A 27,981-nucleotide genomic window follows, 5' to 3' on the forward strand; every position below is an offset into this window, starting at 1 on the left:
ATATAAAATTGACTTCATTTTTCTTGTTGTGACAGAGACATCCAAACCAAATCATCATTCCTACCTCTGTATTTGCAATGCAATAAAATTAAGATCTTCAAAAACCTTTAAAATTAACCCCAATGTTTCCAAACTAGACTTTTGTACAACCAAATCCAGAGTGTCTGAATAATCAATTTCAGAGTCCTGTTTCTATCTTAGATAAAAGACTGAGTAATTTATTAACAATTTCTTAACTTAAGAACTTGTTGTTCTTAAACAACAAAGTAATCTAACTGGCATATTCTTTAAACCTAACAGCCTTTGTTTACAGCCCCAGTCACACAAAAGATAGATAAGCAAACAAATAAACACAGTTAAGAGATATCTAAAAGAAAATAACAAAGCTGGCCAGATTACTTAAGTGGTTTTCATGAAGTGTTGTCCCACAGGCATAGAAAATGGTTTCTTGTTGATTTTCTGAAGATATTGTTCAGGTTCACCTTTACAGTTTACTCAGATAAAGGCGGCAATAGTTACAAATTAGTTTTCTCTTCTCAGAACTTCCAAGAACTGTAATGGGAGATTAGGCAAGGAGCTTTCAAATGTTCATGCTGTGGTATCAACAGTCAGGTTCCTTTTTCCACTGAGAAACAGTCCAAAACGCAATTCCAACACTGACCACTTGTTGACAGACTGTCTCCTCCCCTAGATCCAGTGCTGTTCCCTCCACACTTCACTTCAGCTCTGATGAACAGTCATCTACACTCGAAACATTAGCTTGCTCTCTCTCCATGGATGCTCTATGAGCTGCTGTAATCTCCAGCATTTGTTGTTTTCAGTACAATTTCCAACATCTGCAATAATTTCCAACATCTGCAATAATCTGTCATCTGCTTGAGCATAAAATCTTTTCTAGACTTGCTACTATCAAATTCCAGGTACTGACCTTCTTAATAGCCAGCTTCTGCTACCTGTTTAAACAGAATGCTCTTCCCTTGCGACGAAGTATCTCAGAATCTTTTAATTGGGAACCAACCCACATTTAACTTCCAGGTCTGCCCTCACGAATAAATCAAAGCTTGTTTGGTCTGTTTGCCTTTTAACACAAGCTGTTACCCACAGTTCAAAGGTCATTTTCAGTTCACATTTCTCAGTTCACAGCTTCAAACCAAAATTAATTAAATAATTTTTAAAAATTAAGTCTCAGTGAGGGCTCTAACATTCTGGTCATTGCATCCTTTATAATTCCTAAAGTTTCATATATATCATTTTACAAGTACTTTTTAAAATATTAATTCAAGTTGCTTTGCTAATATATAGCATATTAAAGTTTTGCAATAAACTAGAATTTGTGATGAATCTGTTGCTGTCAAATGTCATATAATTACAAAGTTCCCTGTTGTGAAGCATATTATTAATAATAAATGTGAGACCTGAAGTCCATATTTCTGTATTTCCTTTGTGTTCATGCATCTTTTAATAACAGCAGTGACATCTGAGATCTTTCTAATTGCATAATCTGATTACTGCATTTGATCTGGATTCAAAGGAAAGTTAATTATCTGCAGATTGCAGAAGGTTTACTACAAATAACTGTACAATGATCTATTTGACAGGATGTGGTCAAAACTGAATAGCCTAAGTAATATTTGACTACCAGCAGTTATTTAGTTGAGGTCCTCTAGCAAAGGTTGCCCTGCCTACTCAATGAATATACTGATTAAGAAGGTCACAGGCTGTAGTCCTGGCTTATGTGGCAAATGGCTTACAGACAGTGTGGATTACACAAGTGGATAAAGTAAGCACTGCACACTATACAATGATATCAATTTGATATTCTCCATGGATGAAAGTCAGTAAGGATGGGATCAGACCTGATGATGCTGCTGTTAAGAGACAAAGCACCAGATGTGTTGGCTGACAGCATGAGCATTTGTGAAATATTAATAGATACCAGAGCCCACTAAGTGAAGCCTAACATGACTTCATTACAGCAAAAGAGAAAACTAGAAATAAAATAAGCATAGGTAGTGGTTTAGGAGCTGCACATTGTGAAACACTTCATTGTTTATTCACTCACCTTCCGTGCGTCTACTCCTAATGACCTTAAATAATATTTTTCATCCTGCATGAGAAATAATCATTAAATTAGTCATAAGAGCATTCAACTCATAAATCTGTGCAAGTTACAGGAGTCGTTAAACTTTCATACAACCAAATGTCAATAAAAGTTCTGGAATAAACTCATCTACAGTCTTGACTTTTCATTGATTGCTCCCTGCAGAGTTCTCAAAGAAACATTAGACAATTCACAGGCTTATTTTTGAGGCAAATGGGTGTAAAACAAATCCCTGAAGAGGTTAAGCCAAATGTGTTTCAACTTCAACCAGTCTGTTGAAGCGCTAAACCAAATGAATTATGTAGATAAGCACAGTCATACAAATTACTACAAAATCCATAAAAATTCTGTAAGACAAGACAATAGCAATTTTTCTCTTTGTGACACATTTTGAAAAGTCAAACTGATTGCTTTTGTACTTGCATAATAAATTATTTTGATCAAGTTTAAGGACTTAAATAATTTTAGCATATAATCTGCAGCAACTATCATTCATAGTTGTATTGTCTTTGTAATTTTGATATCTTTCAATTGGAAATTTTAAGAGTTCTCCTGTGGCTCAAAGAATAACAGCACATGGTGAGTCATGTAGATTAAAGTGCCCATTCTAACAAACCTTAACTAGCATTTCAATAGTGATTCTATTCAACTGGTTTTATCTTTTGGAATTTGGCGAGAGAAACAACACACACAAAAATTGTTGCTGAAAGGGCATTTGTGTTTGGTTCTGATGGACTGGTAAAGTTGGATTGCCCAGTAATACTCACTGCCCAGGTAAAAATGGCTTCCTGCCCCATTCATCATTCATATTTCAGCATGCATTTTCAGGAGAGGAACAAGAACAGAGGAAGGTTTGGAGACACAGTAGATAACAATTTCAATCATAGAAGTTTGAAGTGTGGAAGAGGCATGAGCTAAGTTCTTATCCTTTTAGATAAATACATTTACTAAAAAAACTCTGAGACAACATATTAAGACCTACTCACCACAACATACCATAGGAACACAGGACTTGAGAATAGAATTATGTCATTTGGCTCTTTTGAGTCTGTCCTACCTAAATCTAGTTGTGCTCTTAACTCCTCTTTCCTGTCTAATTGCCATAACCCTCGACTCCCTTCCCTAACAAAAATCCAATTCAGCCCTGAATAAATTCAATGATCCAGCATCCTGTGTATTCTGGGGAAGAAGAAATCCACAGAATAATGACATCATAAATGGAAAATCTCCTTTCCTTCAACACTATCCCCTAGTTACAATCACTCTGACAAGGGGAATATCCTCTCAGAATCTGCCCTGTGAAGTCCCTTCAGGATCTTACATGTTTTAATAAGATCAGCTCATACTCTTCTAAATTCAAATAGGTAAAGGCTCAACATGTTCAAACTTTCATCACATATAGGTCTCTTTCATCCCAGGAATGATTCAAATGAACCTTCTCCGAACTACTTCTGGCAATAGCTATATCTTTTTTTCAAAATAAGACAACCAGAATTGAACACAGTAATCCAGATGGTCTCACCAAGGTCTTGTACATCAGCAGTAAAATTTCTCAGACGTTATATTCATTTCCCTTGCAGTAAACAATTTTGAGACTTATGTACCAGGACACCCAGATTCCTCCGAGCCTCCATTTCTGCAGTAATTCTCCATTTAAATCATGTTTAAAAATGTTGCCTGCCAAAGTAGACAAGTTCCCACATTTAACTTCACCTGCCAAAATTTTGCCACAACTTATTTCTATCCCATTGAGGACTTTCTATCTCCTTTTGACATCAATGAAGTACAGATATAGAACAGAGGTGCATATACAATCAGTATATATAAAGTCGCTCTTCACCCTATCCATACTGAAGCAAATATGCCTGACTCCAAAGTTCATTCCTGTGTACCTAAACTGACAGTAAACACTATATGCCCCTCCATGAATTTGTGAAAAAAATTTAATCATCCAGATCTTCTACATATCCAATTTCTTCTTCATTAATATGTACCTTATGGCTTTATTAACCGTGATTCAGTCACAAAGGTATTGTTTATATATATATTAAAACAGAGTGTGTACCTCACTGCTCCGTTAAAACTTTCAAGTCTTGGCAGATAGAACTTCCTACTTGATATTGTTTCTCACTTTGCCAACGTGAACCGAAAATATTCCTGCACACAGCACTGCTGCCTCACAGTTTCTAAGACTTGATTTCAACTTCTGCCTTGGGCATCTGTCTGTGAGGAGATTATATGCTCCACCCACCTCCACATGGGTTTCTGTTGAATTTCTAGTTTCCTCACATAGTCCAAAGATGTGCAGGTTAGGTGGATTGGCCATGCTAAATTGGCGCATAGTGTCCAGGGACGTACAGGCTAGGAGAGTTAGCCATGGTAAATGTGGGGTTATGGGATAGGATGGGCTTGGGTGGGATACCCTTCCAAGTGTCTTCTATTTGCACTGTAGCGATTCTGTGGTCCAATGTAATTCGTTATTTTCAATACCAAACAGTTGAAATATTTTACATTTCTCTCGGCAAGTATAACTTGCAAAGTTGCTGTAGCCAGAGTTAAAATTTAGAAATGGTTTTGTTACCATTAATAGGGGGGCAGGGATGCATTGTAGCAGTTATACAGGGCCTTGGTGAGGCCACACCTAGCATAGTGTGTGCAGTTTTGGTCTCCTCTTCGAAGGAAGGATGCTCTTGCTCTCTCTCTCTCTCTCTCGAGAGTGCAACGAAGGTTTACCAGGCTGATTCTGGGCATGGTGGGAGAAAGTGAGTGCTGGAGATCAGTGTCAAAAAATGTGGTGCTGGAAAAGTACAGCCGGTCAGGCATCATCCCAGGAGCAGGAGTGGATGTTTTGAAAATAAGCTCTTCCAACATTCCTAATGAAGAGCTTATGCTTGAAACATCAACTCTCCCGTTCCTCGGACGCTGCCTGACTGACTGTGCTTTTCCAGCACAACACTTTTTGACTCCAATTCTGAGTATGGTGGAACTGATGTATGAGGAGAGATTGACTAGGTTAGGATTGTTTTCGCTGGAATTCAGATGAATGAGGGGGATCTCAAAGAGACTTACAAAATTCTAACAAGAATAGACAGGATAGAAGAAGGGAAGATGTTCCCAATGGTGGATGTGTCCAGAACTAGAGGTCACAGTCTGAGGATTCGGGGTAGACCATTTCGGACAGAGATGAGGAGACAGTTCTTCACCCAAAGAGTGATGAGCCTATGGAATGCATTACCACAGGAAGAAGTTGATGCCAAAACATTGAATGTATTCTAGATGTGGCTACATATAGCACTTGGGGCAAATGGGATCAATGGTTATTGGGGAGAAAGCAGGATTAGGCTACTTATGAAACTATATTGAGTAGGACGATCAGCCATGACCGTGATAAATGGCGGAGCAGGCTTGAAGGGCCAAATGACCTCCTCCTGCTTCAATGTTATGTTTTTATGTAACTTTCTCATCATTTGGCAACAATTTGAATTAGCTTTAACCCACTGAAATAAACTTGCCATAACCAACCTTGGTTCCAAAGAAGTCATACCGGATTGGAAAGATTAACTGTTTCTCTCTCCATGATGCTACTAGAAATGCTGAGTTTCTCCTAAATTTTCTATTTTTGTTTTAGTGCAAGTTTTAGGATTGGTTGGATTAATACCTCAGATAAGAAGTATTCTGTGTGGACTGACTCTGCTGCTCGCTTCACAAAAACATCAAATGGTAAAGTTCTGCAAACAAGAATCAAAAGCAATTAACCTACAATCTGAAGCCACAAACAACGAAAACATCATTTAACTAAGTCATCTCCAGTAATATTTGATCTCTGGATAACCAAAAGAATAAGAACATATAAACATACATAAAATCACAGCAAAAGACCAGTTGATCTAATGAATTTATTCTACCTTGACGGAGCGAAATGAAGATGATCAAGTTAGCTCTGGGCAATTATTCATGGCAACTGGCATCACAAACATCCATTACCTTACTTATTTGCAAATGATCAAGATGCTCATCACTCATAGGAACTTGTTCAATTGTGTGAAGGCTTGCAGTCAACCAGTGGTATCAGGATATTCCAGAGGTTGTACACTCCTGGCATCACACCTGTCTCTGCTTTGCAATTTGTACTGATATCCTATTAGTTCTTCTTTCCCTTATTAGCTCAAATAGTCTATCCATATGGACAGCATCTGATCCTTTTACGGTTTTAAAGACTTCAATAATATTTCTTACAAGTCTATATTTTCAATTTAAAAAGTCCTCGTTCTATAACCCTGCTTGACAACTACAAGCCTTCAAATTGTATGTCACATTGAATGGTCCTCTGAATCATTTCTGGAGCCTTAACTTCAGTCATCACTTGAAAGAAATAAATTAGAATAGGATATTCTAGATGCGCAAGTCTAAGGCCTTACAGAGTCATGGAGATGGACGACACGGAAACAGACCCTACGGTCCAACGCATCCATGCCAACCAGATATCCTAAATAAATCTAGTCCTATTTCACAGCACTTGGCCCATATCCCTCCAAAGCCTTCCAATTCATACACCCATCCAGATGCCTTTTAAATTTTGAAATTGTACCAGTCTTAATCCCGTCCTCTGGCAGATCATTCCAAATACACACACAAACACCACCCTCTTGCTGAAAAAGTTGTCCCTTAAGTCCCTTTTAAATCGTTCCCCTCTCACCTTAAACCTATGCCCTCTAGTTTTGGACTCCCTCAGCCCAGGGAAAAGACCTTGTCTATTTACCCTATTCATAATGTTATAAACCTCTATAAGGTCACCCCACAGCCTCTGATGGTCCAGGGAAAATAGCCCTATTCAGCCTCAAACCCTCCAATCCTGGCAACATCTTTGTAATTCATTTTTTGTCATGTACAAGGAAAAAAACTGCACTTCTAATTTAACCTCTTAATTGTTTTAACAATACAGCTTTAATTCCTCATATGCTTGTTCAACAGCTTTTAAATCTAATTATGCACCTTCACTGCCCAAATCCTGTTCCACACAGCAGCCATGAGGCTGAACCCTGCTGCAGCAGTTGCAGTTATCTGTACTAAGGCAGGATATTCACTGACTCCCTCTCACCTCAGTACACGCCAACAAGTGCAGGAAGAGCAGGAGCAAGCCGCTAGGCCCTCAAGCCTACTCCACCATTCAATAAGATCATGGCTGATCAGTTTACTCCACATTTCTACCTACCCGATAATCTTTCAACTCCTTAAAAAGAATCTTTCTTTGCCTTAAAAATACTCAAGGACTCTGCTCCAACCTGTTTTGGAGGAAGAGGGTTCCAAATATTCTCACCGCTTGCAAAAAATCTCCTTATCTCAGTCGTAAATGGGCAACCCTTTACTATGAGCTGAAAATGTGTTGCTGGAAAAGCGCAGCAGGTCAGGCAGCATCCAAGGAGCAGGAGAATCGACGTTTCGGGCATGAGCCCTTCTTCAGGAATTCTTCTTCCTGAAGAAGGGCTCATGCCCAAAACATCGATTCTCCTGCTCCCTGGTTGCTGCCTGACCTGCTGCGCTTTTTCAGCAACACATTTTCAGCTCTGATCTCCAGCATGTGCAGTCCTCACTTTCTCCTAGAACCCTTTACTATGAAACAGTGATAAGATTTTCCAGCGGAGGAAACATTCTTTCCACACGCTCCTGGTTAAGGACCTTAGGATCTTGCATGTTTCAATCAAGTCATCCTTTAATTGCCATGTGTTCAGTCTGTTTATACAGGTCATTTATATACAGTAAGACTTTGAGGGCCAGGACTGATCCTGGTGAAACACCAGTCATTATACCTTGCCAATTACAAAAACATGAAAAAGCAGAACCACAGATGTAATAATCACAGGACTACTACCTGAACCATTTGTAACTTGAACTAGGGTAAATAAGATTAGACCTCAAATGGCAAAGTGGGATTCAATTCTTCTGGCACTGTCACCTGTTCTCTGGGTGGGGGCGGAGAAGCTATTCCATTGAGATAAGCTTCATTTTAATGATGCTGGGATCAGTGTTCTGACTGATTGTAAAACAATCATAAATCAGATGTAGATAAGTGGAGGGGGGGAGGGTTCTATTGAAGGGAAGCTTGAAGGACCAAAAAGAAATGAGAGAGATGATGTGCAGGGTAGTGAATAACTTAATAATCAAACTATAATAGAATCAGGTACAAAATACATACACAAGAGTGCAGCAGAAATTGGAACGAGAGTAAATAATAATGGCAAACTGACAAAGCTTAAGGTTCTTTACATGGCTTTTGTATCAAGACAGAACAGTTGATGACACAACCAGTCATTTCTAATGGCAGAAATAAATGAATATGACTTGGTAACTAGTATGGAGACATGGTTGCAGGGTCGCCAAGACTGGGAACTCAGCATTCAAGTGTATTTGAATTCCATAAGAATAGGCAAAAGGAAAAAGGTGAGGTAGCTTCGTGAATAATCAGTGCCATAGTGATTCATGAAGTAAATACAACAGATTGTGATGTGCAATCTGTTTGGATAGAATTAAGTAATAGCAAGGGAAAGTAGACACAGGTGGTAGTCCTCTGTAGGCTCCCCATGAATTGCCTCACTGTAGGACAAGGTATAAATCAGGAAACCATGGTGGTGTGTAAGAAGGGTACTATAACTGTCAAGGGCGATTTTAATCTCCACAATGATTGGACAAATCAGACAAACAAGGGTAATTTTGAAGGCAAATTTGTAGAATACATCAGGGATTGTTTCTTGGAGCAGTACTCTGCAGGACCAATCCAGGAATAGGCGATCTAATAACACGCAATGAAATAGGAATAAGAAGAAATCTCACAGTGAAGGTCTCTAGATGGTAGTGATCACAACATGGTTGTGAATTTCAAATTTACTTTGAGGGAGAGCAAATTGGGTCTGAAACCAGTGTCCTTAATGTAAATAAGGGTAATTACATAGGTATGAAGAAAGAGATGATTAAAGTAAGTTAATTAGATAGTCCAAGGGGAATGTCAGGCACAACCAGTATGAGACACTTGGGAAGATACTTCATTATGCTCAGCAAAAATTTATTCTGGTAAAAAAGGAATCATTGAGAATGATGGTTAAGAAAGGCAATCAAGGAGAATATTCAAGCAAAACCGAAGGCATGCAAAGCGCCAAACACTAGTGGTAAATCAGAGGATTGATTTTAGAACCAGATGACTAAAAACCTGATAAACAGGAAGGAAATGGGTTATAAAACTAAACTGGTAAGAAATATAAAACCAAACAGCAAGAATTTCTGCACGTGTACAAAAAGAGAGTAATTAAACTAAATGTGATGATGACACTGGTGAACAGATAACAGGGATTAGGGAATGGCACATAATTTAAAATAATATTTTGCATTGGTCATCACAGTGGAGGTCATTATCATCATTAAATTATAGATACAAGGTGCTCCTGGGAGGAAAGATCTTCTAGTAACTTCTATCATGAAGGACAACATATTGGACAAACTAAAGGCACTAAATGCAGACAAGTTGTCAGGACCTGATACCGTGCATCCAAGACTTTTAAAGGGAAGTAGCTACAGAGATAGTGGAGGCATTGATCAAAATATTTCAGAACTAGATTCCTGGAGAGTTCCAGCAGGTTGGAAAACCATTAATGTGATGCTTCTATTCACAAAGGGAGGAAGACAGAAAGCAGGACACTATAAGCAAGTCAGCTTAACATCTGTCATTGGGAAAATGCTACAGTCCAATATTCAGGAATTAAGGAGTTAAACATAAGAGTCATGGAGATGTACAGCATGGAAACAGACCCTTCAGACCAACCCGTCCATGCCGACCAGATATCCCAACCCAATCTCGTCCCACCTGCCAGTACCTGGCCCATATCCCTCCAAACCCTTCCTATTCATATACCCATCCAAATGCCTCTTAAATATTGCCATTGTACCAGCCTCCACCACTTCCTCTGGCAGCTCATTCCATACACGTACCACACTCTGTGAGAAAAAGTTGCCTCGTAAGTCTCTTTTATATCTTTCCCCTCTCACCGTAAACCTATGCCCTCTAGTTCTGGACTCCCCGACCCCAGGGAAAAGACTTTGTCTATTTACCCTATCCATGTACCTCATGATTTTGTAAACCTCTATAAGATCACCCCTCAGCCTCCGATGCTCCACGGAAAACAGCCCCAGTCTGTTCAGCCTCTCCCTCCAACCCTGGCAACATCCTTGTAAATCTTTTCTGAACCCTTTCATGGTTAAAAGATTGGTGCAGCTAGAATGGCTTCCATGGGGCACTGGCACGAGTACTGGTGTGGAAAGGAATTTTTCTAGTGAGATGGGCTTTACTTGAAGCAAGGTGGGACCACTGCTGTGGCCACTAGGGCTGTAGAGAGGCCTTAAAACTAGTCGGGGAAGGGGTTAAGTTTGGAAGAGGGAAATTTAGGTTTACAAAACAAGAAGATATGGCAGAATTACATGGACAGGCATGTGGACAATAATACCCAGAGTTGTAAGGAAGAGACAAAGCATATAAGCATTGGATAAGAGCAGTAAATAAGGTCAAAAAGAGAAAATAATGGTTAAAAAAAAGCAAATTTAATGGCACTTTACTTGAATGCTTATAGTATTCAGGTATAAAAATAAATGAATTAACGCACAAATACAGGTTAATGGGCAAGATCTTATAGCCATTAGACAGACATGGTTATAAAGGACATCAAAGCTGGGAACCAAATGTTCAGGAATATGTGTCTTTTCAAAAAGTTTGGAAGGAAGGAAAGGGTGCTGGGATAGCATAAGTCATAGAATAAGTATGATAGCATTGGTGCTGCAGCTTTTACAATTGAATCTCACCAAATAACTCTAAGTGGTCACAGGAAAAACTCAGGAAGACCAACCATTTTATTTTCTCACCTGTCTCTCTACTGGAAGCTCTTAGTAGAATGATTTAAAATGAGCAACTCCACAATTCATCATTCAAAGTGGCATCATGCTCAGCTCTTTGTATAAGTTCTGTATAAGTTACCTAAATTTGAACTCAAAATCTTGATAATCTAGCGTTTGTTTGTGTCAAACACACAAGTACAATTAGATACTGAATCAGAGCAGAAACGTAACTCTGTGAACATTTTCATTACATTAAATATTGCTCTGAAACTAACAATAATGCACTCTATAGAAAATAAATTTAAATTCAAAAGAAGCAATCTATGAGCAGACTAGTATATTAGTACCTGTAGATAAAATTTTTGTTGATAAAATCCATCTGTGGTATTGATGCAACATGAACCTTGACCTCCTGCCTTCCTCCAGTCGTACTCAGGTAGTCAACTGTCCATTTTGATGTGCACGAGCCGAGGGGGATTCCTTTAAGAACTGCAGGTTTTCTCTAAGGTTTATGGGGAGGGAAATATAATGGAAATGCAAATTGACATTCAAATCCCAATTGAAAAAAAACATTTTCCAGCAGTCAACTATTTTGTGAAATTATATTTGCAGACCTGCTCATAACTGCAGTAGTTATTTGTAAGTATCGCATCCAAACTTTGATTTGATTTATCATTGTCACATGTACTGAGACAGTGAAAAGTTTTGCTTTATATGCTATCCAGGCAAATCATACCTTACACAAGTGCATCAAGGTATTAGAACCGAATATTGAATGTAGTGCTCCAGCTACAGAGAAGGTGCAGACAAAAATCAACTTTAATATATGAGAGAACCGTTCAAAAGTCTGATAGCAGGGAAGAAACTGCACTTAAATGTATTGGTGTGCGTTTTCAAACTTTTCTATCTTCCGCCTGACAGGTGAGGGTGGATGACAGTATAACTAGGGTGGGAGGGGTCTATGATTACGTTAGCTGTTTTCCCAAGGCAGCAGAGAGTCAATGTAAGGAAAGTTGGTTTGCAAGATAAACTGGGCTGTGTTCCCAACTGTCAGTATTTATTGAATGGAAAGAGCAGTTGCAACATCAAGCTGTGATGCAACTAGATAAGATGCTTTCTATGATGCAACTTTAAAAATTTTTAAGTCACTGTGGACACTGTCTGAGCAAGTAGAGGGGCAAAACGACTAAATTTGCTTGTGATCCTTCTGTGGTTGAAATTCATTATGTGGGCTCAAACAAGAAGAACAGTCATATCTGCAAGGAATGGAGTGATATGGACTAAGGGTAGGCAGCTGAGCTCTGTCATGGACAAGGACAGCTTCTGCCTCCACAATCTGCTCATCCTCTTCCTCCTCAGAAGATGACTCCCATCCCCCAGTTCCTCAGCATCTAGCATATTGCTTCATTGCTCGTTCCAATTCTGTAGACACAGCGCATCAGGACCTCTGTCTTGATTATCCTCCCAGGCCAGTTCAACCAGTGGAGCTGTACCTTCAACAGCTCTATCATCTGCTCCATGAAGGCCCTGGATGAGGCATAGATGAAATTAAATATGCACTACACATCAGTGCAATGGTGTCATGAGCCATGATCACAATGGGTAGTGCTTGTATTCCACTAACTAGCTTTATGAGGTCCTGGACCTTAAATACATCAGGTACAAGAGAGTGCTCCAGGATGTACATGCTGTGGCAGCTACAGGGTAGTGGGCACACACTTCCAAGGAAGTGGTAGCCTGATCATTTATCAAGTGCAGCCCCTCCTGTTGATGAATTCTCCAATGTTGCCCAAGCTGACACACTGAGCTCGTCACGGGGGATCAAAATGAATGGTTGGCATTGGTCGGTGTTCTGATACATCTTTGAGAGCACTACTGACAGATCCTACACAGGTCACCCACGGTTTCCTGGAAGGATCCAGTAACAGAGTTCAGAGCAGCAGTCACCTTCCAGCCACCAGGAGAGAGTGGCCTCCTGCAACCCTCAGGTGCTGCTCCAGAATCCAACAAAGCTCTTCAACAGTGTCCTGAGACATGAAGAATCTGGATCAACACTTACACCTCACCCATCTTCAGGAAATGAAGTTTGGACTGAAAGCCCCGATCCCCTGTGCACCTCATGTATCCTACAACTGTGACCTCTCACTGAGCTGGATGTTCCTCATCCTCCATGCTGGACTGCTGCTGTTCCTGGGCTTGTCGTCATCCCTGATTCTTCAGCCTTCGCCTTCTTAGGTAGGTAGCCACAGTGACCAATATCATACCAGCAAGAGGTCACAGGACTAGGGCTGGAAATGATATACATTGGGAACAGGAGGAGAAAAAGGGTTCTTAGATAGCAGAAGAGTCACTGGTGCCCTACCCTGATAACAAGGGACATGCCTCCATCATTCATTCCCTTCAGGCTCACTATGTGCTGCAACCTGGTGAAGATGGTCTTGGTCCTGCTAGCTGAGTTACTGCTAAATGTAATCAAAAAGGGAGAGAGAGCCTATAGCACTCCATTACCTTTTTTCTCCCAGATCCACATCAAACTTTCAGCTTCTCGCTTCATTCGTATAGACTATCATTGAACTTACATGACAAATGATAATGCAAAGTTATGTAGCTCTCACTGCATCGTTGGGAGTTGCACTAATACCGGTTCAGCTTCAGCCTGCAATGGTCTTTTGGAGTGACATTTTTGCTAACTGCAAAATCATTGAGGTGCCCATGGACAATGTGTATGATACCAGTCACATTTGTGTCTGACTCAAACTTGCCCTCTGCATGAATAGCAAATGAGAAATGAAACGACTGCAAGTTAACTGTGGCTGGGGTTTGCAAATGGATGTGTGAGAAAATTCATGAAGCAATGTCACAGGGTCCAGCAATTGACGATGCTAGACTTTTGTCCATTAAAGTGACACTGACTTCACCCATCCTGGGCACTGCACCAGCTATTTTCTAGCTGCAGATTGCATCTAGGGGACAACAAATGATAGTAGAAATGCAGATTGAAGTGGGCAGACCCTGTCTGGTTACTCGTTACCTCCCTGCTCCCTGCCAAGGACTTCATGTCTCCTTTTGCCTCACACTATCCCAAACACCCATCCATCCCATGTGGAGATCCACTGCATTGAATTTTGTTCTCCCTCAACCCTGTGTTTTTGCTGCAGAAGCAGCTGGCACACGCTGTAGGTGAGGTGTTAGATTGGTGTCTCAGTATGCCATTCATCAAGAATACCTCCCACCCATCACCTCCAGAATGATTCTCAAGCAGTCTGTGTGTCTGCACTAAACAGCACCTCAATGCAGCAGTAGCCTTTGGCTCTCACTGAAACATCAAAGCACTAACAGGATTGGCACAGCAGGCAATGCAAGGCAAGGATACTGCCTGCATTGTGGGTCAGTGCTAAATGAGACTGACTACAACAGCAAGTAGGCAGCCCTGACATGCAATCTGGTCCAATTCTTGGGCATTCAAAATGTTTCTGCTGCAGCCTTTCAATATTAGTTGCCAATGCATGCTGTAATGCGAGTCAGAGCTTCCGAAGGGACCAGCCAGTATATTAGAGAGATGCTACAATGGTTGTGACAGCTTGGCAAATAGCAGATGCTGGAGATTACTGGAGTTTGATCTGATGAGATTAACCTAGCTGCAAATGGCTCCTACGCCCTGCCCTCAACAGCAGAGGTCTGTTCTTTACTCCAACCTGGCTAACGTTCTCTTGTCCTCAACAGCCAAGGTCCGTTCCATGACGTGACCTGTCAACAGTTGCTTCCTGTGTTAGTGTAAGAGCGTGCAAATAAGTGAGTGAATTAGTGACAGTGAACATGTGTAACAGTCAGTGAATGTGTGGGAGACAGTGACAGACTGAGTATGTACGATTTAAAGTTATTGAGTGTGTTTACAGCTGCACTAGTAGAGGAAGTTATAATTATATAGGCTGTCGTCATCATCATTGGCAGACCCTCACAGATGAAGATGACACTTTTCCACTCTCAGGGTGAGTCCACAGTTGGCTGAACAGTCCGACGCAACTATAGACTCTGTTACACCTGGGTCAGGTGGTCATGGAAAGGGGTGGATGGGGCATTGGTGTGGCAACGCACTCCTTTTTCTCCTGGTTTCTGCTTTTTCCCGACATCAAGTTGCAAGGAGCTTGACACCTTCCTGGATGCTCTTCCTCCACTTTGGACAGTCTTGGGCCAGTGATTCCCAGGTGTGAGTGGGAATGTCGGACTTCACCAGAGAGGCCTTGTGGGTGTCACTGAAGAGCTTCCTCAGTCCACCTGGGGCTTGCCTGTAGACAGCCCATATCTCAGAACCATATGAGTGGGCAATAATCACGACAGCTCTGTATACCATTAGCTTGCTGCTGAATCTGATCTTGTTGTCCTCGAACATCTTTTTCCTCAGGCAGCCTAAGGCTGTGCTAGCACCCTAGAGATGATGCTGCATCTCTTCGTCAATAACTGCTGGTCGACAGGACACTCGCAAGGTATTGGAAGTGGTCACTGTTCTCCAAGGCCTCCCCATGGACCTTGATGGCCAGGGGTTTGGTCAACAATGCCAGGCCAGGTTGGTGGAGAACCTTCATCTTGTGGATGTTCAGGGTGAGACCTACACTCTCATATGCCTCCGTAAGGGCGCAGATGATGGTCTGGATTTTTTTGAGTTTGTATATTGTATTTAATGACGTCATTTACCATGACTCTTATCTCAACATCTCCTCTTATCTGACACATGGTAACCCTCAGGTTAAGCCACTGTCTCTCTTTAATGAGAAAGTAGCCTTATGTCTGGTACGTCGTGTCTTTACCTTTAGCATTCATAGGCAAGCCTTTCTACACTGTTAACAATCTTACAAACTCTCCTATGTTACAATGGTAGCATTCCTATTTCTGAGCCAGGAGGTCTGGGCTGAAGTCCCACCTGTTCCACAACATCTCAGAACAGGTTGATTATAACCCCCTAAAATTTCTAACACTGTGCTGAACCTGAATTTATACTTGACCTTGAAAAGATTGTTTGATAGCTACAACATTGGTGTTAAATCATTTGACCTTTGCAACCTTAAAAACTCAGATTGTTGATACAAGTGGAATCACATTGTGCATTTGGATGCAATTAAAACTTTGAATCACTTTCTTCAGTATAACACAATGCAAGTCATCCAAACTAATTGCACTGACCTCAAGGATAACTGACTGCTTCAATGCTTATAACCCTGACTTTGTCATCAAGGCTTACAGGATGGTGCTGTTGTTGTCTTGTAGAGGCTGAATGCCAACTCTCAGGCACTGCTTCCTATCCTCCTCCTGAACAATGACCCATTACTGAACATCAAGCTGTTATTTCCAGGACTGTTATTAATCTCATCTCCTCTGGAGATCTCACCTCCATAATTTTCTCATAGAGCTCTAACCCTACACAAACCATTTCTACTTCTTCCAAAAATCCACAAACTGCCATGGCACACTTATAACCTGTTTTGCCCGACTGAATTCATTTCTTTCCATCTTGACACTACTTTTTCTCTGCTCATCCAGTCTCTTGTGATACTGAGACGTTCCATCGGTTCCAGTTTCCTGCCCCCAGCCGCTTTCCTCTTTGCCATGGACATACAATCCTACTACAAGTCCAACCACCACCAGGATGGTCTGAAGGCTCTATGCTTCTTCCTTAAAAAGAGGCCTAAACAGTCCGCATCCACAGTTGCCTTCCTTCACCTGGTTGAGTGCATTCTCATTTTGAACAATTTTTCCTTTAAACTCATTTCACTTTGCCCAAGTGAAAGCTGTGACTAATGGATAATTGCCTGGTCCCAGTTATGCTTGTCTCTTGTCAAGTAAGTGGAACGTTGCCCACTTCTATAATTCTTTCTCTGGTACATCAACGAAATTATCAATCCTACTTCCTGCTCGTCCAGAATCAGAAAGATTCATCAATTTTGCTTCAATTTTCATCCTTCCCATATCTTTACCCAGGCTGCAGTTGACTTCTCTCTCTTTCATTTCCAAATATCCATGAAAAACGTATCAATTCCCAACTAAAGTTAACGCAACTACACTTCCTCACATCCTGCTTCTGGTAAGGACTCAATTTCATTCTACTCATTTCTCCACCTCTGTTGGAAGTGTTCCAACGACAGAGAATGATGGGACTTCGATAAGAGTGTTTCTGACAGATTCCTTGTTTCTCAACCAAGAATCACTCGCCACTGTGGTTAACAGAGCCTTTATCATTGTCTGATTCATTTCCCGCATTTCTTCCCTTTCGCTTTTTCTGCTTACTCAGTACAGCCTTCAAGAATCAACAGTGAGTGTAAAAACTTCAGAGCATTAACAGTCCACCATTTTAACTTTGTGTAACAGTGCTACTCTGTCTGTGAGAATGATCTCAACCTCACCATTGCCTGTCATTTTAATGTGGGCTGAAAATGTGTTGCTGGAAAAGCACAGCAGGTCAGGCAGCATCCAGGGAACAGGAGAATCGACGTTTCAGGCATAAGCCCTTCAACGTCGATTCTCCTGTTCCCTGGATGCTGCCTGACCTGCTGTGCTTTTCCAGCAACACATTTTCAGCTCTGATCTCCAGCATCTGCAGACCTCACTTTCTCCTGTCATTTTAATGTACCGTCTTGCTCCCTTGCCAACCAATCCATCCTAGGCCTGCTGCAATGTTCCAAAACATTTCACACAACAGGTGGAACAACTCATCATCTGCTTAAGCACTGTACAGACTTCAAGACTCAACATTGTACTTGAATACTTCAGACTACGAACAGTGTCCTCCACTTTGTTTTTTCATCTTTCCCCCACCAACCAAACATAAACATACACACACATTTTGTTCATTTCACTCTCAGAAGAGCTGACCTCTTTTCTCCTATTCAAATCTACCATTCATACCTATATTATATATTTACATCTCAATTTTTCCTTTATCACAGTTAGCACCCGTTTTGTCTTTTGCTCTGTGCACCCTCACCATCTGATCCATTTGTTCATCCTCACCCTTTGTCAACAATGTAAACCCTATCTTCAGCTCCAAAGATCCACATGTGGACTCGAACATTCAACCTCTCTCCACAGATGCTGCAAGACCTACTGAGTTACTCCAGCATTCGCTATTTTTATTCCAGATTTCCATGTGCACTGTATCATGCTTATTAATTTGAGGGTTCCCTTGCTCCTCACTTTACACACCACCAGCCTTTGCATTCAACGAATAATCCTTTTCCAAAGGATGCCACAATCAAACATGCCTTTCCCCTACCTCGTCAGCATTGTGCAGGGTCCATTCCCATTATGACACTTGAGTCCACTCTTCCATCACTCCGAACACCTCTTCAGCCTCGTTGATACCTTCCTGTTCAATTGTTGTTAATCATGCTTTTATTACCCTTTCCTCATTGTCCAAGGTCCCAAACACTTTTTCCAGGTGAAGCAACAATTTATTTCTACTTATATCAATTTCATTGACCATATCTGCTGCTCACTATGCAGTTCCCCCTCCATGGAATGGGCAACCGTTGTGCGAAGCACATTGGTCTATAAATATGACCCAATCATGTTGTCTTCATGCTACCATTTCTGTCCTAGGCCTGATGTGGCACTCCAAAGACCAACACAACCTGGAGAAACAGCATCTCATTTTCCATTGAGACACCATCAGAACTCAACATCAAGTTCAGCAATTTCTGAGCATGAACACTGTCCTCCTTTGGATTACCCTCTGTGCTGATCACTCCAGTGGCTTGTTTGCATAGGTTTGTTCTCAGCAGAGGTGACTTATTTTCTATTATTCACATCTACCATTAATATCTATTCTGTATCGATTATCACTCCTCTATTATGATTAGCACTCCCTTACCATTAACACTTACTCCTCTTCTTCCCTCCCTACACTCCCACCATTTGTCAACAATAAAACTTGCACTTCCAAATGGACTTGAAACATTAAATCTATTTCTCTCTTCACAGATACTGCAAGACCTGCTGAGATTCTCAGCACTTTTTATTTTTTGTATACTTAGATTGTCATCTATTGCTGTAGCTGTTAGTCAACATAGAGGAAATTCTTATCCACAGCAGTTCACCACAAAATGGTTACTTTGTCACATTTGTTGCACATTTAGCTTAAGGCTAAAATTCAACGTTTTTAAATAATGTACATCATTTCCCACAAATCCCATATTTACAAACATTCAGGAAACATTTGGTTTTCTACGAGAAGATTGGCTGTGTCATATGTTGCTGTCCCTTTGGCTTTCTGCACTGCACACATATTCTATGCATTCCATTCCTAATTACTTTTATTTGTACCACCACACTTTTAGAAATGTGGCAGCTTTCATGATTTCATAAGGGTTCGGTTAGCCTTGAGAAGCAGTTTGTCTCTCTCAAATTAATATTCATAATAGAGTTCAGTCTCCTATCAATTCTTAAGGAATTACAAAATGGAAAATGTATCCTTTGGCACATCTTGCAGTACTAATTTTGAATATTTTTCTGTTGAACTAGCATTTCTTAGGAGGAATGTTCTTGCATGATTCACAGTAGTGAAGCCACTCAGCAATATTCCATCTTGATTTCGTCATCAGCTTTGATCTAGGTCCACCAAATGCCATAGAGCTCAGAGGCTTCTTTCCCAACCACTGACTACAGGATTACTACGAACTTTCGGTTTCAACCAAGAGGGTAGTTTGTCCAGACCTAGTTCAATCTCTTCCACTTTTCTAAAGCATTTATATCCAACATGGTACGTAAGGGCTGGGAGAAGTGTAGGCAAATCAGCCCCTCGTGCCTGCTCTGGCATTTAATGTGATCTTGGCTGATTGTATCTTGGTAACATACAATGGCTAAGCACCACCATAAGTGAACATATTCTAATTTGGTTAATTAACTACTTCAATCACACAGTCTGTCGAATACGTTCCTCAAACACGAACAAAGAACAACAGCAGACCCCTCAGACTTTCCAGCATGTTCTGCCAATAAGATCACGGCTGATCAATTTTAACCGTGCTGCACACCCCTGGTACTTTTTCATCCCCTTTGTAATCAAGAATCTATCTGCCCCACCTTAAAAAGTCTGCATCCACTGTCTTTTAAGGAAGGGAATGACAAGCACTCTAAACCCTCTGACAGAAAAAAAACAATTAATAATATTGTATTTGTGGTTCACTAGAACCATTAAATAGAATACAAGCAAGACAGAGGGCAAACTAGAACAGGGAATATTTTATTGAGTGTCCTCTCATCTCCACGGTTAGTCTTAGACTGCCCTCGAGCTTCTGACTCCAGTTCACCTGACCCACTCTCTTAAAGGGGCAACACATACACAACTATATACATAACACCTCACCTTCTATTTCCATTTTCTCCTTATCAGTATATACACATCCAACAATTATAACTGATGGAAATGTGTTGCTGGAGAAGCGCAGCAGGTCAGGCAGCATCTAGGGAACAGGAGAATCGACGTTTCGGGCATTAGCCCTTCTTCAGGAAGAAGGGCTAATGCCCGAAACGTCGATTCTCCTGTTCCCTAGATGCTGCCTGACCTGCTGCGCTTCTCCAGCAACACATTTCCATCTCTGATCTCCAGCATCTGCAGACCTCATTTTCTCTTCAACAATTATAACTGTCATACAAACATTGGAGCTAACATATATACTTCGTCAGGAATACATACGAGAAAAAGAAACATGGACAAAGAAAACGATCCTTCTGTAATTACAGTGACATGGTCAGTCAGGGGGATAGCGATTCCTCAAATATCGTCTCCTTGCCTCAGGAACCTTTTTCACTGCAGTCTCCTGGGATTCTAGCAGCTCCTGAGTCTTCTGCATGTATGTCCCTCTTTGATTGGCTGTTGTTGTACTGTGATGCTGCTACTGTCTCCTCTCTGAGTATAGCCAACCCCGGCTCAAAGACATATGACTCAATTCATACCACTAGTCCCATCTGGACTGGCTTGATATTCTGAGAGATAGCCCACCCTACCCCAACATTGGTGAGGTGCAGCGACCAGTTGGTCCTTGTGCTCCTCCAGACCAGTTCATCCCAAGTCTGCACTGAGTATGAAAACTGCCCTGTTTGAGCCACCACCACAGCTGGGCTCCATTTTTCCCCAGATGGATAATTCCAAGCCAATATCCTCTCCTCTATGGAATATCTTTGAATTGCGAGGTTCCCATCCTACTGACCATCTGTCCTAGATTTCATTGTCACTTCTCTGATCTCCTCGGGTACAGTAAGTCGAACACAGTTCTCAGCTAGTAGTTGAACATTAAGGACACTGGTGAGCACTAGGTCGTCACATGTGGTGTATTCCAGTACATGCTGAGGAACTTGCTGAGTCACCATCCTGGTGGACCATCCTCTTGCGAGGCCTTTAAGTCTTGTTTCAAGGTTTGTACAAATCTCTCTGCCTGGCCATCTGTTGCCAAGTGATATGCAGTCAATCTCATATGTCTGACTCCATGATTTCCAGGTAATCCTCAAATTCTTGCACTACAAACTGTGGACCATTGCCACTGTGTTCCCGAACCTGGTGGATATTTCATCCAGTCAGTCTATCGTTACTTCCACTGAGACTGGCTTCATGACTGCCACCCCGGGCCATTTGGAGTGAGCATCCATGACTACTAGCAATATCTGTCCCTCTACTGGTCCATGAAAATAACATGAATCCATTGCCATGGTGATCGAGCCACCTTCCTCATTAATATGAAGGATTCACATGATCCCACTGTCTCCTCAACCTGAGAGTCCAAATCCAGCCACCAATTGCATGGCAATTTCTTTCATTTGTGCCACACTGGGTGCCTTTGGTACTCTTGTTCCAATACTTTTCCTCTTAATGATGGAGGAATAACAATTCTCATACCCCAATTAAACACCCAACTGATCTGGACAACTCCCACGTCGTGGACAGGTAAGGGCATAACCGTGTGCAGTTTCTATGACAAGTCCTTCTTCTCATGACTAAGACCACCACTGGGCTCAAGACTGGGTCATTACTGGTAGCATTCTGCATCTGACTCATGTGACACTGGTACCTTGTCTTTCTGGGAAATGGACATAATTTTCAAGTTCCAGTTGGGAACATCTTTATTTCCTGGTAGTGGTAACCTTGATAAAACATGTGCATTGACCTGCTTGTCAGACTGCTGGTATCTGACCTTATTTGAATCGGCAAACAGAGCCAATGCCTATCTCTGCAGGCATGCTGTCTCATTGATGGCATTCCTGTATACAGGCCAAAAATGGAGGTGAGCAGCCTGTGGTTTGTCAGCAGCACCAAGTACCTGCCAGAAAGGAAATGGGTGACCTTAATACCGAACACAATCTTCATCCTTCTTTTTCCACTTGGGCACACTTATCCTTTGTCTTTGTTAGTGACCTTGATGTGAACACAATGGGCTTCTCTTATCCGTTTGGCAAGATGTGTGATTGTACAGTGCCAAACCCATAACATGAGATGTCACAGACTAACTTCAATGGCAACTTTGGGTCAAAATGAGTCAATACTTGCAATCTTTTTTACAACATGCTTCACCTCCTGCTAAGCGTCCTCACCCTGCTTGGTCCATTTCCATTTCCACCCTTTTCTCAGTTGCCAATGCAGAGGTTTTAGCACAGCTGTTAGATCAGACACAAACTTGCATAGCAATTTACAAGTCTGAAGATGCATCTCAGTTGTGTGACATATTCTCTGGTCTAGGGGCCTTCATAATGACCTCCATCATCTTGGGCACCTTGTGTTGTCCCTCGCCATCAATTACATAGCCCAGGTAATCTATAGAGTCCCTAAAAAAATACATATTTCTCTCTTTTAACACTAGACACCTGGCAATCCACTCAAAGTTGGCCCATGGTCACCTGGAATAGAGCCAGCACAGAAGAGATGCCAAAAGACAATTGCTTGTAGCAGAACAATCCACTGTGTGTCACTATTGTCAGTGGTGTCTAGGACTTCTTCATGTCCGCATCCACAAGTTGGCCTGCGACAGATCCATTTTTAAGTCTTGCATTCCCCCAGGTAGTTCAATAAACAGATCCTCAATAGGTACTGATCTAAACAAAGGGTTGAATTGAATGTGACCCTAAAGCCACTACAAATCCTCTCTGTGCCACCTGTTATTAAGACGGGGATGAATGGAGTGGCCCATTCACTGCTGGCTACTGGTTCCAATCTCCCATGTTCACAAGCCATTCTAGTTCTGCTTCCACTTTCAGCTGGAAGCGCCTTCAGACACCTTGGATGAGCCTTGCACTTCAGTTTAATTTCTACTCCTTTCATTTCCCCCAGAGTTCCCTGAAGACATCCTTTTACCTGTCCCAAATCTCTTGCAAACTCATTTTTGAATCCACCAGCCTATTAACCATGCCCCAGTTTAACTTTAATTTCTGTAACCAAGAGCATCTGAATAATACAGGGTAGTCCCCTTTCACTATGCTCTGAGGCAGTTTGACACACTCGTCCCTTAGCTGTACTTCTATCTGTACACAGCCCTTCACTCACACCATTTGTTCCATGTATGTGCGTGCTGTAATCTTGGCAGGCTTCAATACCATTGCCTTTAGCTTTGCCCATATATGATGTGGGTATCAGAGACACCGCTGTACGTGTACCCCAATTCCATCTTTATTGTCTTACACTCTAATTTGGGAAGAACCTAGAAACAATCAGCTTCGCCGCATACCAACAGGACGTTTAACTGAAGCTCTGCTGACTCTGAGCCTTCTGCTTCTACAGCAGACCTAGCTGACTCCCGATCTACTCCCTGCCTTGTAATATGTACCTTATGTCTTGTCCTCTGAATTGTATTCTTCTCCTGCTTGAGTTGTATTTGGTGATTTCAGACAATATGGCTCACTTGTTTAGAGCCACGGCACTGTGCCTCTTGTGGGCGGCACGGTGGCACAGTGGTTAGCACTGCTGCCTCACAGCGCCAGAGACCCGGGTTCAATTCCCGCCTCAGGCGACTGACTGTGTGGAGTTTGCACATTCTCCCCGTGTCTGCGTGGGTTTCCTCCGGGTGCTCCGGTTTCCTCCCACACTTCAAAGATGTGCAGGTCAGGTGAATTGGCCATGCTAAATTGCCTGTAGTGTTGGGTAAGGGGTAAATGTAGGGGTATGGGTGGGTTGCGCTTCAGCGGGGCGGTGTGGACTTGTTGGGCTGAAGGGCCTGTTTCCACACTGTAAGTAATCTAATCTAATCTAATCTTGACTGCAATACGTGTATTTCTTGTGGCTACTCTTGTCACAAGATTGGCAGTATACAGTTGGTACCACGCTCTGCTGAATTTCCATTATTTTATGCACCAGGGCATCTTCATTCTACTGTGTGGCTTTACAGGTGGCCAAATTCGTTGAGGTAGCAATTTCACAAGCTGTCTTCAAAGCATGGTCTTCCCATGTTAGCTTCTGATGGATGGCTGTGTGTCATAGCCAGAAACCAAATGGTCCCACAAATCATCTTGGAGCAATTCTACAGATTCACAACGTTCTGCTAGCTTCTTTAAGACTGCCATAAATGGGGCATAGAGTTTCCTCCATTTAATAAAATGGAAATGTTCCACAATCATCAATGGGTTTGATGCAAAATAACACCCCAACACCTCACATAGTTCTTGGTATGTCTTCTCCACAAATTTCTCTCACTGTACCAAACTCCTTTGAACCAAAGTCTTGCTCCCAACAGTACTCAAGAAAACTGGAACCATCATGTTTTCAGCCACCTTATTCACCTTTAAATACACATCCAAATATTCTGTTTATACCATCCAACATTCTGTCTCTCCATCAAATGGTCCCATGCTCCAAATTAGGCCATCATTTTGTTTTTCTGCTATTTGAATCTAGTCACCATTTGCAGCCCGAGTCCCCTCAGTGATTGCTCTCCATGGCAGTCATTTTCCCACTGACTGTGCAAGCACACCTGTTCTTCCCTGGCCGCAGCCAGTCCCCTCAAGAGCACACCCTACAACAACTTTGGTAAGGTCTTGGATGAGTACTCCCCTCTTCAGGCATTGGTTGCAAAGCCAGTCTCCTCACAATTGTTTCAAGTTTGGGGTGCTGAAAAAGCACAGCAGGTCAGGCAGCATCCAAGGAACAGGAGAATCGACATTTCAGGCAAAAGCCCTTCATCAGGAATTATTATGCCCGTAACGTTGATTCTCCTGCTCCTCGGATGCTGCCTGACCTGCTGTGCTTTTCCAGCACCACACTCTCAACTCTGATCTCCAGCATCTGCAGTCCTCATTTTCTCCTCACAATTGTTTTCCTTGATGTTACCTACACAATTGTGCTATTTTTGAAGTTCAGGCATTTGAGAAAGAATGTGACACTTGCACACGTTGTGGGTCAGACCCCATTCTCCTTGCCAGTTCTTGTAATTGTTGTTCATTTGAACAACTAAATAGATCACAGATTAGACAGAAAGTAAACTACAACATGGATTACTTCAGTGCATCCTCACATCTCCACTGGTCTTAGACTGCCCTCTAGCTTCTGCCTCCAGGTCACCTGACCCGCACTCTTTAAGGGGCAACACACACCCAACTACATATATAACGCGCCACCCCTTATCAGTATATATACATTCAACAATTATAACTATTATACAAAGATTGGAGCTAACATAAATACATCACCAGGAGTATACACAAAAAAAACTTGGAAAAAAAACAACTCCTATGTGGTTATATTGACTTGATTAGTCAGTCGGAGGATGGTCATTCCTCATGTACCATTTCATCGTCGCAGGAACCTTTTCCAGTGCAGTCTCCTGGGATCCCACCAGGACCTGATTCTTCTGCATGTACATCTATCACTGATTGGCTGTTGTTGCCCTGTGATACTGATGCTGTCTCTTCGGAGTATAGCCAACGCTGGGTCAAAGGCACATGACTTTGGTCGACACCATTGGTCCCATCTTGACTGGCTTGGTAGTCTGAGACAACTCCCCCCAACATTGGTGAGATACAGCAACCAGCTGGTCCATATGATCCTCCAGACCAGTGAGTCCCTAGCCTGCAGAGTATGAAAATAGTCCTGTTTGAGCCACCACCATCACCCCAGGTCCATTTTTCCCAGATGGGTAATTCTGGGCCAACACACTCTCTCCTCTTTGGAATACTGTTGACCGCAACGTTCCCGACCCTTCTGACCATCTGTCCTTCTTGATTTTGTGTTGCCACCTCTCTGTTCTCTTCTGGCCTCAATAAGTCAAAAATGGCTCCCAGCTGGTGATTGAACATTAAAGTCACCTGCGAGCAATGGGTCATCGTGTGTGGTGTGTTCCTGTACATGCTGAGGAGCTTGAGTCGCTGTGCTAGCGAACCCTCCTCGTGAGGCCTTTTAAGGCCTGTTCCAAGGTTTGTACTAATCTCTCTACGTGGTTGTTTGTCACAGGGTGACATTGAACTGATTTCATACATCTGACTGCATGATTTCCAGGTATTTCTCAAATTCTTGCAACACAAACTGTGGACCCTTGCCTCTCACAAGTTGTTTGGAGTTCCTGAACCTGATAAATATTTCACTCATTCTTACTTCCACTGATACAGGCTTCATGACCACCATCTTGGATCACTTGGAGTGGGCACTCACGACTAGTAGCAACATCTGTCCCTCCACTGGTCCCATGAAATCAGCGTGAATCCACTGCCACAGTGATTCCCACAAGGAAGGGGCGGCAACAGTAGCACCTTCCTTACTAATGTGAAGGATTCACATGATTCCACTGTCTCCTCAACCTGGTAGTCCACATTCAGCCACCAAATGTAGCTCCTGGCAATTTCTTTCACTTGAACCACACTGGGGTGCCCTTGGTAGTCTTGTTCCAACACCTTTCCTCTTAATGGTGGAGGAATAACAACCCTCATTCCCCACATTAGACATCCAATAGATATGGACAATGCGCTCCTCCTGGACAGGTAAGGGCATAATTGTCTTTCCTCTCATGACTAAGACCACCATTGGACTCAAGACTGGGTCATTCTTGGTCGCATTCCACACCCGACCTGCTGACACCGGTACCCTGTCAAACTGGGAAAAGTAAAGATTTTCAGGTTCCAGTTGGGAACATCTTTATTTCCTGGTAGTGGTAACCTTGATAAAACATATACATTGTTGTGCTCATCACACTGTTGGTATCTGATCTCATGTGAGTAGGCTGACAGAGCCAGTGCCCATGTCTGCACGCGTGCTGCCTCCATTGATGGTATTCCTGTATACAGGCCAAAAATGGAGGTTTGCGATTTGTGGTATGTCAGCAGCACTAAATGCCTGTTGTAAAGGAAATGGCTGACCTTCTTAATACTAAACACAAAGTTTAATCCTTCTTTTCCCACTTGGGCATTCTTCTCCTCTGTCTTCTTTAGTGACCTCAAGTGAACATACTGGGCGTTTCAGATCTATTCCGCAAGACATGTGACAGTTTTCAGGAAGAGGGTGGTGTTTGTGTGTTTGGAACAAGCTGCCAGAGGAAGTGACTGAGACTGGTAGAATTTCAACATTTAAAAGGCATCTGGATGGGTATATGAATAGGAAGGCTTTAGAGGGATATGGACCAAGTGCTGGTACACGGGACTAGATTTATTTAGGATATCTGGTTGGCATGGATGAGTTGGACCATAGGGTCTGTTTCCGTGTTGTCCATCTCCATGACTCTATATGTACAGTGCTAAACCCATAAGGCAAGGCATCACAGACAGACTGCAGTGGCAACTTCGGGCTGAGATGAGTCAATACTTGACCTTTTTTAGGGCTTGCTTCACCTCCTGGTCGGCCTCCTCACACTCCTGGATCGGTTTCCATTTTTCCGGCCTTTTCCCAGCAACCAAAGAAAAGGTTTGAGCACAGGTTTTACTTCCCAAGATAGCAACGGTGCACGGTGACTCTTTGCGAGCTGTTCCCAGCAGATAATCTCCTCACATCTTTTATAATCATTCTATTCTCTTAAATCTGAATTTTAAGTCAGTCAGAATTACTAACAACGCTC

The 27,981-nt window shown here is 42.1% G+C and overlaps 1 protein-coding gene across 2 annotated transcripts in view; it reads right to left on the minus strand.

Annotated features, from left to right (window-relative positions):
• The window catches only part of tyw5 (tRNA-yW synthesizing protein 5), a 64,098-nt gene that overhangs the window by 25,166 nt on the left and 10,951 nt on the right, over positions 1 to 27,981 (minus strand). For both annotated transcript variants that reach the window (XM_043692958.2, XM_043692957.2), the window contains exons 2-4: positions 11,323 to 11,477; positions 5,760 to 5,829; positions 2,063 to 2,107 (exon numbers count right to left, since the gene is read on the minus strand). In XM_043692958.2, coding sequence (XP_043548893.1) covers positions 2,063 to 2,107; positions 5,760 to 5,829; positions 11,323 to 11,477 — 270 coding nt within the window. The remainder of the gene's footprint in view (positions 1 to 2,062; positions 2,108 to 5,759; positions 5,830 to 11,322; positions 11,478 to 27,981) is intronic.

Source organism: Chiloscyllium plagiosum, unplaced genomic scaffold (genome assembly GCF_037043375.1).
Source record: "Chiloscyllium plagiosum isolate Xiang-an unplaced genomic scaffold, Cpla_swu_hap1 HiC_scaffold_7, whole genome shotgun sequence".
Taxonomy (NCBI): domain Eukaryota; kingdom Metazoa; phylum Chordata; class Chondrichthyes; order Orectolobiformes; family Hemiscylliidae; genus Chiloscyllium; species Chiloscyllium plagiosum.